General features: G+C 46.4%; 4 protein-coding genes across 5 annotated transcripts in view; 1 reads left to right on the forward strand and 3 right to left on the reverse strand.

Annotated features, from left to right (window-relative positions):
- Positions 1 to 12,967, reverse strand: part of LOC135396645 (uridine diphosphate glucose pyrophosphatase NUDT14-like) — a 33,479-nt gene extending 20,512 nt beyond the window's left edge. Inside the window, exons 1-4 of one of the 2 annotated variants that reach the window (XM_064627727.1) lie at positions 12,590 to 12,967; positions 7,929 to 7,972; positions 7,271 to 7,335; positions 6,992 to 7,208 (exon numbers count right to left, since the gene is read on the reverse strand). In XM_064627727.1, coding sequence (XP_064483797.1) covers positions 6,992 to 7,208; positions 7,271 to 7,335; positions 7,929 to 7,972; positions 12,590 to 12,670 — 407 coding nt within the window. In that variant the 5' untranslated portion in view covers positions 12,671 to 12,967. Of the gene's footprint in view, positions 1 to 6,991; positions 7,209 to 7,270; positions 7,336 to 7,928; positions 7,973 to 12,373; positions 12,542 to 12,589 lie in introns of those variants that run through there. The other variant, XM_064627728.1, reaches the window with a different exon arrangement.
- Positions 12,968 to 13,481: 514 nt separating this feature from the next.
- LOC135398609 (histone H4) lies at positions 13,482 to 13,793 on the reverse strand. The gene has a single exon (XM_064629995.1). It carries the CDS (start codon positions 13,791 to 13,793, stop codon positions 13,482 to 13,484), a length of 312 nt encoding a protein of 103 aa, XP_064486065.1.
- A 1,275-nt stretch (positions 13,794 to 15,068) lies between these two features.
- LOC135398610 (histone H2A) lies at positions 15,069 to 15,443 on the reverse strand. Its single transcript, XM_064629996.1, has one exon. It carries the CDS (start codon positions 15,441 to 15,443, stop codon positions 15,069 to 15,071), a length of 375 nt encoding a protein of 124 aa, XP_064486066.1.
- Positions 15,444 to 16,152: 709 nt separating this feature from the next.
- Positions 16,153 to 16,527, forward strand: LOC135398611 (histone H2B-like). The gene has a single exon (XM_064629997.1). It carries the CDS (start codon positions 16,153 to 16,155, stop codon positions 16,525 to 16,527), a length of 375 nt encoding a protein of 124 aa, XP_064486067.1.
- The last annotated feature ends 609 nt before the right edge of the window (positions 16,528 to 17,136 follow it).

The raw sequence follows: 17,136 nt of genomic DNA on the forward strand, positions 1-17,136 counted from the left end.
AGCAGAAATCCCAAGGTTACTCTTCCTAAACCTCAGAAGCATAGCGAGTACTTCTGGATTCAGATTCGGACCGGCGTTAAGGGCTTTGTTGAGGGAGGAACACCCAGCTGCATGCAAAGAGGCGTCAAAAACTATGCGTATCTTGGTGCTCTCTCTGTCCAGTTTGACGACAGCGTGGTGTGGCATGTAGTAAATGGAACCTTCAGTGGTTGCTGCTTTGTTGATCCTCCCTGCGTGACCTTCCTTCAGGTACTGTCTGATCGCCCTGTCGTACTCAGCAAGGAGATTTTCGTTCTTGAGAAGTTTCTTCGTCAAGCAATGCAGCCAGTCCTTGGCAACCTTCTCGTTCGATGGCAGACCCGGTCTTGTGGCTTTCCACGGCAGCGACACTTGATATCTGCCGTTCACGTCCTTAATTGTTGACCAGAATTCTTGAAGAGCCATGTCGCCATCTACGATGTCGTTGCCACACTGAATTCCGAGATGTTCCAGATCCCAAAATTTTTTCACTTCCTTGAATAGCTCAGCTTCTTCAGTTTCCACGGTGACCCGCATGGTCCCCACATTTGAACATATCGTTGCTGTGCTTGACTGAGATGGCCCAAGGAGGGCCCATCCGAAGGCTGTGCTTGTAGCTACTAGACCCTCGTCGACGTGCTTCACTTCGCCAGTGACTACCCTCCAGTAGAAGTCAGCTCCAATGAGTAGCGCGATGCCCTGCTCGCAGATGGCACTCATAGCTGAAGCATCACCGATGTGCATTCCATCCAGGTGAAGCCTGGAAATTAAGCTGTTGTTCAGGACCTCCATGACGTCATTGCAAATGTTGGGCATCTCCAAAGCTTTGATGCAAACTTCTGTCCTGTCGTACTGACTACGGAGCCAAACTTCAACTCATTGGCATCTGCTTTGCGTTGTTGATTCCGTTCCAAACGTATGAAGAGTGAGCGTCTCCTCTCATACTGGCTGGCACTTCAGCTTTTCCGAAAGCAACCTTTTGATGAGTGATAGTTGACTGCCACTATCCAGTAGTACATGAACAAGCTGATGTTTGATGCAGCTCTCTGCCCATACTTGACAGGAGATGCACAAAGAGGCTGCACACAATACAGAGTTTGATATGCTTTAACGAGTGTCAGTTTCAGTTTTTTCGTTCGTTTTCATTTTAAAGCGTATCAGCGTTACAAAGTCATCGTTGTTTTATCTTGGTGGCTCAGGAGGATTTGGCTGGCGTGCCAGCGTGGATACCTGTGCCTTGGCATGGACGACGAGGACTTCTCTGGTGGAGATCTGGAGTCCGTAGCCTGACGCATCAGTCGTTACAGTAACTGGTAGTGTCGGATGGAACATGCTCAACGCTGAGCATGTGGACATGACATGAGTCTTTTGAGCCTCTCAAAGCATGCCTGAGCATTTGTGCTACATTGAAAGTCTTTTTCGCCTCGGAGCAAGTCACGTAGCGGTTCCACTTCGTCCATATCATTCTTTATAAATTTCGCGTGACGTCCAGTCATGCCCAGGAATGACCTCAATGTGCAAGAGTCAGTGGGTGCTGGAGCTTCCAGAAAGGCCTTTACGTTTGCTTCTAGTGGCATGACTTTTCCTTTCACGACCTGTATGACCCACAAAGGTGAGATCCCTGACACCGAACATTTCTCGTTTAGCCGTAGACCTGCGTCCGAAAGATGTCCCAAATCTTGCCGTAAATTCCTGGCATGCTCCCCTACACTTTTCCCATGAATGATGATGTCATCAAGGTAGTGTAGTACTCCACTACAGTCTTTGAGCACATTAGCGAGGAGCTTCTAGAAGGCAGAGGGTGCTGACGCCAGGCCAAAACATACCAGTTTGTAACGGAACAATCCATCGTGCGTGATAAAAGCAGTGAGATCACGGCTTTCTTCTGCCTGCAGTAGCTGGCGGTATGCCGCAGTTAGATCTAGTTTGGAGAGGACTTTCGCACCGGCGAGTCTGTTAACAAGTTCCTCTATCTGGGGTAGAGGATAGCTATCCGGTATGACAGCTCTGTTTCGTGCTCGTAGGTCCACACAAAGTCGAACACGACCGTCATTTTTCTTAGCGACGACAATGGGCGATACCCATGGGGATGCATCAATGGGTTCTATTATATCCATGTCCAGGAGTTTCTTCAGTTCCTTGGAGACATAACCCCTTACTTCTAACGGTAGTCTTCGAAGTTTAACTATAGTAGGCTCCACTTCTGGTCTCAGTTTCACTTTGTGTGCGTAACCTTTAGCAACACCCAGTCCTGGAGCAAACAGTTGTGGAAATTCGCACTTCGCAATGCGCTCGCAATCACACGTCGTAACCGTTGTTTCTAGGCATACCATTTGTGCTCCGTCAACGTGCAAATCCAGTGCTGCAACTTCATCAAGTCCTAACCAGTGGCGTAGCCACGGGGGGGCTAGGGGGGGCTCGAGCCCCCCCTACCTGCCACGACGGCCCCACGCAAATCGCGCATATCCGAGGAGAAAATAATATATGGGGGGGGGGGGGGACAGTGTGACGATCGCGAAAGTTCTTACAGTTCATGGCGTCTATCTAATCGGCACTCTTGAATGGTTTTCAAAGTATACGCTTTTCAAAATCCTTCCGATCTCGTGACACCGCCTCATTGGACATCACTGCGCAATCGTATTGTGAACGCCCAAATAAATTACCGCATTTTGCGGTGTGCACAAGTATTTTGTGTTGTCGCACCCATGATCAGCGGGGGGGGGGGGGGGGGGGGGGGGGGGGGACGCGAGTTTTCGTATCGAGCCCACCCTACCTTGGCGGTCTGGCTACGCCAATGGTCCTAACACTGTAGTATCTTGCTGCACTACGTAAAATAGAAGTGAAGCACTCTGCGTATTGTACTTGACAGGGATGACAACGCACCCTCGCACTGGTATCTGCTTTCTTGAATAGTCATGAAGTTGAATCGAAGCTGGTCGGAGTGAAAAATATCTGGAGAGGGTAGACTCGTAGACTTCCCAGGACAGTATGAAAACAGACGATCCTGTATCGAAAGAACCTGACGTTCTTGCCTGCACCTTCCACTAGTAGTAAACGTCGATGGCCTTTTCCTTGATTGTATGCACCTCGAGAAGCATAGCCAGAGCGTCGAACCGAACCGGAACCGAACCGTAATTACTAGAGCCATCTTGGAGCTGACCCGGAACCGAACCGATTTAAAAACTTCTGTTACCGGTTCGGCATACTGGTTCAGTACGGGATGGTGTTTGCCGCCTGTTATCTATCCCATCGTCTGGTGGCGACACCCTTTCATGTGACTGCTCAAGATTTGTCGGTCCGTTCGGTAGCGCAGGACATACAAGGCCAAGGTTGAAGGAAGTTGTCCTCTTGCTGCCGCTTATAGAAGAAACAAGTTTTGTCATTCCTACCTTCGATAGTTTGCAGCAGCAGTGCACTGTAACAACATCATGCGGAACATTAAAAACGTAGCCAAAGAACCACTATGCTCAATAAGGCTGCACTGCACTGCTGCTGCAAGTGTGCCGCGACTCGCCTGTCACTGCAGTTCAGCCTTTCCATTTGCAAGTTGGAAGTGCCCCGGCACCGACAGCGGCAGCTGCGGCACGGCGTACTTCTATAGTTTCGTTTTCAGAGGTGTAGACGCTGGCCGAAGTTGTGCCAGTCTGTCAGAACGCAGGCGCAAAGAAGGCGAAAGAAAGCACACGGAGGTGCTTCATGAGGATGCTACATAAAAAATATGTTCCACTTCCAGATGACATGTTGCCGTTATAACCTAGGCATATCGTTTTATTTTTTGTGTTTCGCAATTTAAATCGTATCTTGGGGGTGGGGTTGGGGGTGACGTGGGGATTTGAGCAGTCTGCCTGAATAGATTGGCAGCACGTTGCTCGAGAAAGGGATGAAAGGGGGGTCCTGTTGGTCAAAAAACAGAAATAAATGCATAAAGAGTGTAACTAAGAGATCTTGTACCATTTTAGTGGCTACCTATAATTTTGTAGCATATTAGCACCTCGAACCGGTTCCGAACCGGTTTATAGCCTCTGAACTGGTTAATCGAACTGATATGGGTGGGTGTTATAAAAGGTGAGTCGCATTTTCGTGCGTGACGCTATATCTACTTGAGAGACAAGCTTCTGCTACCATACAGTAAATAATCTGTACCAGAGAAAAGTACAAAAAAGTCGTGGTTGCCATGCACTGCGTAAAAAAATAAATACGACCACAACACAAACTTTTGTCTTCGTGCATTTCCTATGCGCTATACTGATGGATTGAGACGAAAGTTTGCGTGGTCGTATTTAGTTTGTTACACAATGCTTGGTAACCACAATCTTTTTGTAGGTTTCTCTGGCATAAATTCTTTACTCTGAGGCAGCGGAAGTCTGTGCGCAAACGAGGTATCAGTCAAGGAAGTATCACGTCATGCTTGAAAATGTGACTGACCTTCTAGAGCACCCACCCTGTATGTGATCTCCGGAGCTGAACCGGAACCGAACCTTGATGGCAGAACCCGAAGCAAACCGAAAAACGTTTCAGTTCAACGCTCCTCTGAGGTCCTCTGTTACTACTTCACGAGCAGTACCGTGGTGCTGCTTGCTTGAACCCTTGCACATGGCTCCAAAGCTACCTACCTTCTTGCATTTAAAGCATTCCTTATCCCACGCTATACAATTTGGCAAGTTAGCCAAATGGCGCGTTGAGTCACAGCGATAGCAAAGAGCTGATTTCTTTGCTTTCAGCTTGTCCAACTGTTGCGGTTTCCTCATGAAGCTGCTGTTGAGCTGCTCTCCGGCTCTGTTCTACATGATTCGCTAGCAGAACTGCTCTGTCCAGAGCAAGTGCTGAGCCCTCTAGTACAAGTAAGTGTTCCCGTACCTGCAGCAAAGCAGCTTTATCGACAAGTTGGTCACACAGAGTTTCGTCAAGCATCAGCCGGTAATTACAAGTAATGACAAGTCCTTGCAGAGCAGAGCTGTAACGTAGTCCTCAACGGTTTCATCGGGGAGCTGTGCCCGTTGTCGGGACTTACGGCGTTCTACTATCACGTTCGGCATACTTCTTTTCAAGCATAGCTAAAGCTTGCACATAAACACTGGTTACGCCTGTGGATGATGCTCCTTCGATCGTTCGTGTGGTAGGTACATCAGCAGCTGACAGCGTATAGAATATCTATATATCTATATATATATTGTTGACCCTCTGTTCCCAAAGCATGAAGTAGTACAGCTTTCAGTTGTTCTGGGGTATAGGATACGGCATTGATGGAAAGCATGTAATTTTCGAAGATACGTCTCCATTGAGTCCATGGTATGGGTGGCTTGCCAGATCGATCAAGAAACGGTGGTACCACAACAGGAGTGCCAAAATTCATGATAACTATAATCTGAATAGCTGAATGCACACCCCTTTTCGGTCGCCGCGTAGGTACGTCCAACGTCGCCAAAATGTTGTGTCTTGCTCGGACCACAACCAATTCCAGAACACTTCACTGATGATGACGGCACTCATGCTTTACACATGCGCCTTAGCGACGACACCACACTTGGATCATAAGAAGATTGTAGGGATCAGCACGACTGCCATGCTAGCAACACTGACAATGCATAGCATGACGGACAGGCCACAACTTGCATTTAGCAATGAAAGCAGCAGACTGGGCACATTTTTTGCCTGCCTGCTACTATATGTAGTTTACAACTCAGCATCCCTCTGCAAGAGCCAATAGACCAACCCGAAAAACGTCATCATAACGTTGGTAGACAGACTAAAACCGAAACAAATCGGAAGGGGAGGAGTAGGCTGGGTTCCACGAATGGGCACTTGTTCGCTGCCTCCTACTGAAAGAAAAGTAGGACCGAAGGTCGCGTCCTTTTCGGGGACCATCGTCATCCCCTCAAGACCGTGGCTCTCGCACGTGTCCTTGTTCGCCCCTAGCTTCGAGCGTAGCTTCGAACACTACGACGTCCTTTGTTTACGAACAGGGAGAGGTCTATTGCATAACATTTTATTGTGACTATTGCATTAGCACATATGGATTCTTGAGAAATGCCCCAGAAATGAATATTTTCTATGCTTGTAACATATATCTTTAGGGTCCGACTTTTTCTGGTTAGACGCCTTTCCCGGATTCAGATGGGAAAAATTAGGTGCTATTTATTTTTAAGTCTGCACTTTGGTGTGGAAACAGGTGCTACTAATACATTTGGGTGTCATTGTTTTTTTTTTCTTTTCTTCTTCTTTCAAAGTTACCAACGAGCGGCCTGCAGTTATCTCACGATTTATGGTGACGAGCACCACATGTACTAACAGCACATGTGCTTCACATAGTTTCTTGCTGCATTCAGGTCATATTTACGTCAGACATACATGCAGGTTGAATGGTGTTCACGTACATGTTACAGCATGATATGTGGTTGGCATTCGGGGAGAAATCAGGCTTAAGGGGGAATCACTTCTTCAGAAATCTATGGTATGGGTGCTTTTCGTTCGCACAAGACACGTGAACGCTCTAAACTATCATCATAAGATTGGTACTGGCGTGTTCTCTTAGCTTTTCTCTAGTCAATGACGTATTTTTTAGAGGACAAGGTTGAGCCGTTGATTTTTAATAAATTAAAGTTTGGTGCGTCTCGAACATGTGCTGCCATCTCGATAGAGTGTCGCACACTAAAATATTTGCGAATTTGGGCTCAATACAAATCAATGGATAGTCCTGGAATTCTACAAAATATGTCATTGACAAGGGCAAAGCAAGGAGAACACGTCAGTACTTCTGTTTTGACGATATATTACGCAGTTTCTGAGCGCTGTGCGAACAAAAACGTTCTCTATTGTCTTGCGCAGAAGCGATTCCCCCTTAACCCGAATCGGTCCTTAACTGATTCAGGAGGGAATAATCAGGAGCAATCGGGCATGGCCCAAAAAAGTCACGCCCTACATATATTCCTTCTACCATTATCCGGCAGTAGCTAGGCATCAACTTGTGACATACCTGTAACCAGTGATCTTCTCTATGCTGCTGAGAGGCACCTTATAGCCACACTCTTCCAAGATTTCTTCCTGGATCACCTGAATGGAGGGTGCCCCTGGCTTGTCCATGATCCCAGCACATAGCTCACGAGTCATACCAAGGCTTACTGGGTACTTCTTCATATCTATGGCATGCCCACGGGTGGTATCCTCTCGTGCTATCGCGCCAAAGAACACAGCTGCGTGTTTGAACCAAAATTTAGTCAGACGAAAAGGAACATAGTATTTCATTTCCAAATACCTGGCCGAAATTGCCGAACATAGATGAGGACGTCCCGGGTCTTGTTGTACAGGACTGCTGCCACACTGTAAGCAAGGTGTACCTGTCATGCTGTGCGACAGCACCTCAATGATCAGGATGACAAACTACAGAAACTTTTGGCAAGTAGGTCTTGAGCACTCTGTACAACCATTCTGACATCATGTGTAAGAGTTCACTATGCTTTCTGTCAGCTAGTTGCATTGGAAGAAGCATTGCATAACAGAGCAATGCCTTCTACTCGCACCTATTAGTGAATTTTCCCTCGAGATACCGCAACTGTTACAAGCACCAAAGTCCCACGAAAGGAGGTTTGTGAGAAGCACAGAAGAGCGATTTCATTTTCCTTGCACATCACAGGTCGTTTGAGATGCCCACCCGAGCTTTGGCAATGAGGGAAGCGAACATCACAGCTGCTGTACAGTATATCAGGTTTATCGCATGGATGAAACAAGTGCCTCCTTCAAGCAGCCAGACCAAACCTCTTTTTCACTTCCTTTCTGTTGCACCTCGGTTCAAGGTCCGTGAGCAAAGTCACCCCAACGGTCTTTGAGAATGCCAATGTGCTCTTATTTGCTCAAAAATCAGTAATAATGCTTATCTACTGATGCTGCAAAGTGTATATATCAGCATTCCTCACCTGTCATGAACCCTCATGAGATCCCATATTTTATCCTTTCCATCCTGGAACAATCAAGAAAGAAAAAGAGTAAGCTTTCTAAAGACACGCAATAAAGCCTTCTTTTTTCTTCTACTCATTTTCAGGAGCTCAGCAGTCAATTACAAGGGTCGTTCAAGGTTGACCAAAACTTTTGCTAGAGAAAACTCAGCGAGTAAATGTAGTTGAACAAAAGTGTCGGAGGGCAAAGTGCAATCCTTCTCGGGTCAATGGCACGTGCAGCAGCAGCTATCATGGCGGTGAGCAGTGTGTCTGTAGGTCTGGAACAGCGATGCATATTAAGGCGCAGTATGGGGAAAAAATGACGTCGAGAGGAAGAGTGTACGAATGGTGCACACAATTTAGCAAAGGATGGGATGGTGACGAATGAACCATATGGACACGTTCGTCCGACTGCAGTCACACCAGTGAACATCGCAGGCGTTGAGCGAGCCATCCTCAAGAACCAGCAACTAACAGTTCAGAACATTGCAGCACAGCGTAATATTGCTGTCAGCTGAGTGGAGACAATCATTCGTGAGCACTCCGTAAAGTCTGCGCAAGATGAATTGCCCCGACACCTCACTTGTGACCAGAAGGGAGGGTGCATTGGAGTCTCTGAGCAGATGCTAAACCGGTTTCAATCCAAGGGGGATGAATTTTTGCAATCAATCAATCACTTGTGATGAAACCTGGATGCATCATTCCACCCCAAAGACAAAAAGCAGCAGCATGGAATGGCAGCATAAGGCTTCCCTGACACCAAAGAAAAGGAAGATGCAGCTGTCTACTGGGAAGCCTGTGGGAACTGTATTCTGGGACATGTGGGGTGTCCTCCATGTGGACTTCTTGGAGTAAGAGGTCACGATTAATGCCCAGTACTACTCCACGTTGATAAAGGGTGCTGTGCAAAACGCAATTCGCAAGAAAAGGCCTGGGATGTTGTCCGGAAGGGCCAATCTTCTTCATGACAATGCCCAGCCTCACACAGTGAATTTTTACAGTAGCAACCCTGGCCGAAATGTGTGGGGACGTCTTTCTCCATGCTCCTTACAGCCCAGATTTAGCCCCAACTGAATACCACTTGTTTGGGCCCTTTAAAGAGCACATTGGAGGAAAGAAGTTGCACACAAATGAAGCACCTCAGAAAGATGTCCTGTAGTGGCAGCCCACTTCTTTCTATGCCGGAGGCATCAAAGAGTACCCACTGCAATGGCAGCGGTGTCTACATGCGCACAGTGAATATTTGAAAAAACGAACATAGTTTGGTGCTTCCCAAATGTTCCATTGTGTTTGAAGAAATAAAAGACTCGGTCAACATTGAACAGCACTTGTATAACTCATAATTCTTGGTTTTACATCATGAGACGACAGCAGCCAATCAATGTCCAGCACTGGACAGTTGAGGGGTACACTGGAGGAAAGTTCCCCAATCACACGGGGAACGCACCATGTTACTGTGTGACCTAACATGGCTTGCTGCTGCTGCTTATAAGCAAAAAAATGTCAGTGCAGGGTGGCACAAGGATAGTTGCAGGCATAATTTTGTTAGTCACACCAATAACTTAAAAAAATGAGAGAGCGAGAGAATGACAAAGGTACTGCTTTTTAAGTCACATCCCTGTATAGGAAAGGTTGCCCTGTGAGGCAATGCAACTGCTCAACATTTTAAAGTAGCACAGAAGTCATTTTTAACACCCAGTTTTCTTCCTATAAAACTGTTAAGTAGGCCAGTTAAATGCACCATGCGAAGTAATTTACACCACAGAGTCATAATTATCGCAGAAATTGAATTTAAAATACGCCGCAAAAAGCGAACGTGCGCAACGGTGGTGAAGAGCAGTACCAGCCTGTGATCTGCCTGGAACCTAGCGCTGACGCTATAAGGAGAACGCTCGCTGATTGGCCTAGAGAAATGTTCTCTGCTACTCCGCTGTCGTCTGCTACTCGGCTGTTCGGGGTTCTGATAAAGCTTTTCTCCTTGCTCGGTAATGCTTCGGCTGCTCCTTCTATCCCCAATTCTCCGGGAAAACTGTCAAAACAGGTTTAAAGCGGCAAAGAGACAAGGCGCTGACCCCCACTGACCGGCAAACCAGAACGAGTCTCCTTATGCCGTCATCGGTGACGTGCCATCATACCTCCTCATCCTCGTTATAGCTGGAGTGGCGAGTTAAGGGTGAAGGCGCGGAGCTATGTTTATGTGAGTTTTTTTCTGGGAAACAAATTGCACACATCAAAACCTTTCGCGCTACTCGGTATAATGACACACACGCTTTCATCAGATGTCTTAATCTGAATTTTTTTTTGATGGCCCTCTGTACTTCTTTAAAGCAACTGTCCTGCAGGGAGACTGTATGGGCAGGCAGCACAACTATCTGCCACTTATCTGTAGCCCAGTATATTATTTTGACACTTCTGAGAACTTAATAAAACTATTTCTTAGTTTGTCTCAAATAATTTCATTTTAGTTTAATTGCCCCTAGGTTTGGCTTTAGGACAAACCCTCTGTGTGCTTCTAGACAGTAATGACAAACCTGCAGACTGCTTTCTCCTTACTTCTCTTTACAAATTCTGCATGTCTGCTGAGAGGTTAAGAAAATCTGTTGATGTTTGAAATATTCTAGTGCTTCAAAAGCAAAGCAGAGCACCATGCCTCATGCAGGTAGTCCCCAAACTCCTTGCTATAGAAATAACTTCATTCAGAGATATTCCCTGCCCACATCCCTAACACCCCAGCCCCAAGAAAAATAGACCTCTACCCAAGAAACGTCATCGTGACGTAGGTAGACAGACTGAATCTGAAACAAATCAGAAGGGGAGGGCTGGGTTCCACGAATGGCCACTTGTTTGCTGCCTCCTATTGAAAGAATAGTAGGACTGAAGGTCGCGTCTGTTTCAGGGACCATCGTAATCTCGTCAAGATCGTGGTTTTGTTCGCCCTTAGCTTCGAGCGTAGTTCAATTCTACCAAATCGGTGGCGCTGTCAAACACTATGACGTCACTTGTTTACAAACAGGGAGAGGTCTATAGAAGATGAAAATCCTCAGGATGTAAAAACCAAGCTGCAAAACATCTGGCCTTTTGCTAAGATCTATCATTCACAGGATTGTCTTCACTGCTTTGTCAAGGTTTTCCAGTCTTACTTTTTCATTTGCACTACAGTTTAACCTGCAGCAGAACACAATGGTGGCCACTTCATTTTTCTGTCATCAACGAGAGTACTACTGTATGAAGCTTATTCTATAACTGTTGCAGAGGTGTCACCAAGTGCTTTAGATCCTGTGAGGTTCAGCTGCTGTCCATGACAGTGATACGCCGTGGTCCCTGACCTATTCTGCTGCAGTGTGCAACAATGGCCCATTACTCTGCTAAAGGGCTGCATACCTATTAGATCTTTGGCAGCATAGAGGCACCAGTGATGGTGAAACACGTAAAATATGTGTATCCAGCCATTTCTAATGTGTATGTTACATTTTGATCTACACACTGCAAAAATCTGCATAGCCTCAACCTGTAAATGCTGTGCGTACTTCGTAAAAGTGTGATATCCACTGCTCCCTGGGGACCACACTCTTAAACTGACGTCTCTTGACTCCATGTGAAGTGCACCAGGCACTCACTTCGCAAACTTGTAACATCTAGTGAGAGATCACACTAGAAATTACAAGCAGCAATCTTTATTTCACCCCTCATATTCACAATTCCGGGTTCATACGTCAAACATGCTAAGGAGCATTCCGAAACATCAGCATATCTTCTGACGACACAGCACATTGTAAATTCCAAAGAGCTTATAAAATACTTTTGCTTTGTCATTGCAAAGATGGTGCTGAAAAGTGTATGTGTACATGTGTCACGCTTGTGAATGTTCGCACCGCACAATATATAGGGTAGAGTAGACAACATTGTCTGCAAAGATTAGGTAGTACATACATACTACAAAGTCCATTCGATTCAATGGGGACAGCCTCCAGGATTTTGTCCTCACCATCTGAGGAAGGATTTACACAGTATCCCACAGGGCAGTGTGATGCCCATATCTGCTGGCTTTTCGGGCTCTTTTCTTTCTTTTTTTTTTTTTTCCCCCTTTTTGCCAGGTTGGGGGAATGCTAGGAAAATCTCCGCAGTCGAGTATCCTTGTGAAGCTATTCAGTCGTCCAAAATGTTGGTCAGTGATGGGACTCAAACCCACACTTCTTGATTACCAGTAAAGAGTAAAGTGCAGTGACCAACAATTGTCTTATTTCCTTGCTCTTAATGTTGTGTTTGTCCATGCACGGGCTAGCCTTGCACAAGTTGATTTCTGTTAAATGTTAGTACAACATATACCAGGCGCTTAAGCTGCTGTGTGTACTTCAAGCAAAGTATCTATCAATCTATCTACACGTCTCTTGCATGTACTAGTTTCGTAGTTATGAGACCCTTACTTATGCATAAATTACGCAAGTCGAAGAATACGAAACATCCTTCCCGGAGTGTTGGTGAATGACATCATTGCTGAAGAGCACTTGTGGCCCTCACAGGAATTCCGACAACGATGCATCAAAATCGCGGACACCATACCCAGAGTCTCCACTGTCAAGCCTTCAATTTTCAATTCAGAGCTGTATATCCGCTTCAAGTGCAATCCAGTGGAATCTCACCTGCTTGTAGTGCATTCGTGCTGGATGAACATACTTTGAGTCTACGCATTCTGTGAACCGAACATCTTCAATCTTTTCCATGGCTGGATAAACCTTGAAGTGCCGCCGACTTCCGCAAAAGCGTGTTCGACAGACAAAAACTCTGGGTAATGCCAGGTTCTATCTCTCAGATACTCGTTCAGTGTGCAGGAAACTGATCAGACGGACTAATAAAACCACTGCCTGGCCTGTGATATCGCAATGAACCCTGGTGCAATACAAAACATTGAGGATTGAGCAACGGCTGTAGCGTAAAGTAGAAAGTAGCAATGGTAGTAGTAACGGTAGTAACCCGCAGGGCCGCCAGGCGGCCATGCCATGCCACCCAGGGCCGGCACCACCGGTTACACATGCAATGCAGCCAAACGAAAGTGAGGTGAATCGAAATCTGAAATAAAACAAGAAAACTGCTTCTCGGTGTTAAGTGGAATGACGAGTGTCTAATGGAGGGGGAGGTGAAGAGGTAGCAGCCATCCTGCTGACCGCCTGTAGCTCCACTTGCACCGGGGGAGACAAAAGCCACACATGCAATAGTAGACAAGACTAATACTATAAATAACCCAGAGGCAGATATTCGGTAAAAAATGGTTTTATTTCGAAACATTTACTTTGCAAAAACGTTCACAGAGACAAATCATACGGCTGTTACGCCAGCTATTATCGTCAAAAGGTGCACGAAAGACGCCATATTGAAAAAACTTGAGACACCCGAAATAAAACACAGAATAAAGTCACAGGAAATACAAAAGATGACTTGGGAACTCTGCAGCGAAACTTATATACACAATGTGTGGGCCTTGAAAGAGCTTTTGCTCCTTCGTGGGTGAAGATGAACCAGGTCAGGCTTCGCAACCTACCCTCCGAAGCCGTAGAGTGTGCGGCCCTGTCGCTTCAAGGCATAGACGACGTCCATAGCTGTGACGGTCTTTCGCTTCGCGTGTTCCGTATAGGTGACAGCATCACGGATTACGTTCTCCAAGAACACCTTCAAGACGCCTCTGGTTTCTTCGTAGATCAGACCAGAAATACGCTTGACACCGCCACGGCGTGCAAGACGACGAATGGCAGGCTTGGTAATACCTTGGATGTTGTCACGAAGCACTTTTCGGTGACGTTTAGCACCTCCTTTTCCCAATCCTTTGCCTCCTTTACCACGGCCAGACATAATGCCTTCCTCCGAGGAAACAACAGATACTCCAACGCAACGTTTTCGAGAATGACAAGTCAATTCAAGATGGAGGATTTTTAAAGCCAGCAGCGGACCGGCGAGAAGAGTCGCTTCTTATTGGTTGAATTTATAAGAAAGGATAATAGAGGGAAAGGGAACACACCAAACACGTAAACAGTCAACAGCCCCTCGGAGGGGGTGAACAACAAAAGGAGCAATTGATGGTGAAGAGATTGCGGTCACCTTTTAGAAAATTGCAATGATCGAAAATGTGGTTGTCTTCTACAGCCGACGTTTGTTATCTTCAATCGCAATTGCATTGGCTAACGTGCAAATAGCGAGGCTATCGCTTGTGTGTGTGTCCTCTTCCTATGTTTGTTACCACACTTTTTCTTTTACTTGCATTCCTTTCTCGTTTTTATATACTTTATTTGTTGTTCAGCGGCTTGCGGCCGATATGGCGGGTAGGCCACTCTGGGTCGACGTTACTTCATTCCATGCTTCATTCATTGTGGGACGCTGTTTTACCAGTTTTACGTATCAAAAAACGCTCGCTGGTGTAGAAAAAAAATCCTGTTATTTGTTTTTGTTCCTCTCTTAGCTTTCTACATGCTGGTGATTTTAGCTCGACGTTGTTGACCTCGAGGCTGTGCCTCCTGCTTGAAGCCACGTTCGAAATGACGAGAAACCCGGAAGACGGCAGTGATACCCGCAGCAAGGTTCCTCACTCCCTTGCAGCTCACCACGAAATCTCAAAGGAATTTAAAGGTCGTCGGACCCAGACTTGTTCCAGAAACGCTTTCCCAGTATACAAGAACTCCCCATATACTCCACTGTAAGCAGCATTACGCTTACTACGCTGCTCCATTTGCTGTAAACTATGGCCATACTCTGTAGTTCCTACATTATCACAAGATTCCCAGCTTCAGTGGAGCAGCAGGCCATGATGGGTGTCCCCCAGCTCCAATGTTTGTAAATAAACATATCTCCTCTTTTGGTGGACCTCCGCTGCTGCAAGCCACGGGAAACGATGTCCGTGATAATCCACAATATACCTTTGTGTACACGCGCCTAAAACTCCACTCAAGGAAGTTAGGCAATCACTACTCCATACAAAACATCTCACTTGCTTTATTGTTCTCCAATGCGAGACAAAGGAAGTCATATTTACAGGCACACTGAAGCAAAGTACGGGTCCACATCTTGCTGTATATACAGACGCGTTTACGTCAACAATAATACAGAGGCACAAAAACAGTCTGTACGCAAAATTTAAGACTTCTTTTCAGTCTTCTTTGGCAGAAGAACTGCCTGGATGTTCGGGAGTACACCACCTTGAGCAATGGTGACTCCTGAAAGTAGCTTGTTCAATTCTTCGTCGTTACGAATTGCCAGCTGAAGATGCCTTGGAATGATGCGAGTCTTCTTGTTGTCTCGGGCAGCATTTCCTGCGAGCTCGAGCACTTCAGCAGCAAGGTATTCCAACACTGCTGCCAGATACACAGGCGCTCCAGCACCGACGCGCTCCGCATAGTTGCCCTTGCGCAGCAAACGATGAATTCGACCGACGGGAAATTGAAGCCCAGCTCGACTGGATCGGGTCTTGCTCTTTCCCTTCACTTTGCCTCCTTTGCCACGTCCAGACATGGTGAAAGTTGCGAGTGTCCCTACACAACGTCGAGAGAAATCAAGATGGCGGCGCTTTTGTTGGAGCAGGCTAGAACGCAGCAACGACCAGCCGCACGTGCGACGCCACTGAATCGAAAAAATGCTATTAGAAGCACAGAGGTCGACGGGAGGGCGGGGACACAAAAACACCAATATTTGCTAGCATTTTGACTGCTGATTGGTATACATTCAGCCAATGCCAAGCTTGTTTAACGCCGATTTGTCGGACCTGCGCGAATAAGATACCTGAATGCTGCGTGAAAGCGCGCAGAAGAAAAAATTTCAAAGGTAGCATAGTTCCCTGTGTGAATGTTCCTCCCTAACGGTGGGTTCAGAAAATCAAGTGTCAGCACCTTCAGCTTCTATGTAATTTCTCTGTGAAACATCTGTGAAGCGTAACAAGCAACACTCTAACAATCTTCAAGTGTACTTCGATTTGTTTGTCCGGCATTATACGAGGATCCTCAAGGCAATCCTGAAAATCAATGTAACGTTTATTGCTAACTTGCTCGTTCACAGAGGGCGCCACAAAAGAAACCGGTTCTCGTGTTGCCAGGTGCTGCAGTGCCTTGTTGTACCATTTCCAGGCTCCGCTCTTTGGCGGTCATATAAAAGCTCCGTGGACGCCATTGCGCTCGCTTGGTGATTTAGTTTGGCTGCTGTGTGTTTGCCTGTTGTTTAAGCCACGATGCCACCTCAGCCCAGCGGTAAAGCTATCAAAAAAGCTGGAAAAGCCCAGAAGGCCGTCCGCACGACTGACAAGAAAAAGAAGAAGCGCAGGAGAAAGGAAAGTTTCAGCATTTACATTTACAAGGTGCTGAAGCAGGTGCACCCCGACACGGGTGTATCGAGCAAAGCTATGTCTATTATGAACAGCTTTGTAAACGATATCTTCGAAAGAATTGCTGCAGAGGCTTCTCGTCTGGCGCATTACAACAAGCGTTCCACAATCACCAGCCGAGAAGTGCAGACCGCCGTGCGACTGCTTCTGCCGGGCGAATTGGCCAAGCACGCAGTCTCTGAAGGAACCAAAGCCGTGACGAAGTACACTTCATCCAAGTGAAAGAACTTTTAAAGTTGGCTGTTCGTTGTTGTGAGGACTAAGTGCGGGTAGCACCCGAAATCTCGAACACCGTATCCAACCAAACGTTTTTTCTTCATTTAGGGTTGTCATTAAAAAAAAAAACATTTGTATAATCTCGCGGGACTCGCCTTTTGTGTATGGAAGTGTGTCGGTCGTAATAAATTTCAAGAACATGTTCTGTTGTCTGTCTTATGCTAATTAACGCGCCCTAAACGTAACCGCTTAGCAACAGCTCGGCGGAAGATGGAACCTGTAATGTTTTGAGTTCTATTCCGTTTGCTTGAAACGTAACTCAATTTACGTTGTGGGTAGCTCCAATACACCATAACCCAGTTAATCTTATGTTGTGGAAGTCTCCGCAGTCAGAGCGTGTCGCAATCTTTTTTTAAAGCTAGCAAGCCATGCAAAACATCGCTGTTACGCCGCTGTGGCGATTACAGCTACAGTAAAGGCACCGTGAGTAAAGGAGTGCAAAGTATATCTCCACAACCCAGAGTATACAAAAAATACCCATGGGAAAGGTTGAATGAAGTGCTGACTGCTTAGCTGTACAGTGGTCCAAAAAAAGGGGCGAATACGTGAACAATG

The sequence above is a fragment of the Ornithodoros turicata genome, chromosome 6 (assembly GCF_037126465.1).
Source record: "Ornithodoros turicata isolate Travis chromosome 6, ASM3712646v1, whole genome shotgun sequence".
Classification (NCBI taxonomy): Eukaryota; Metazoa; Arthropoda; class Arachnida; order Ixodida; family Argasidae; genus Ornithodoros; species Ornithodoros turicata.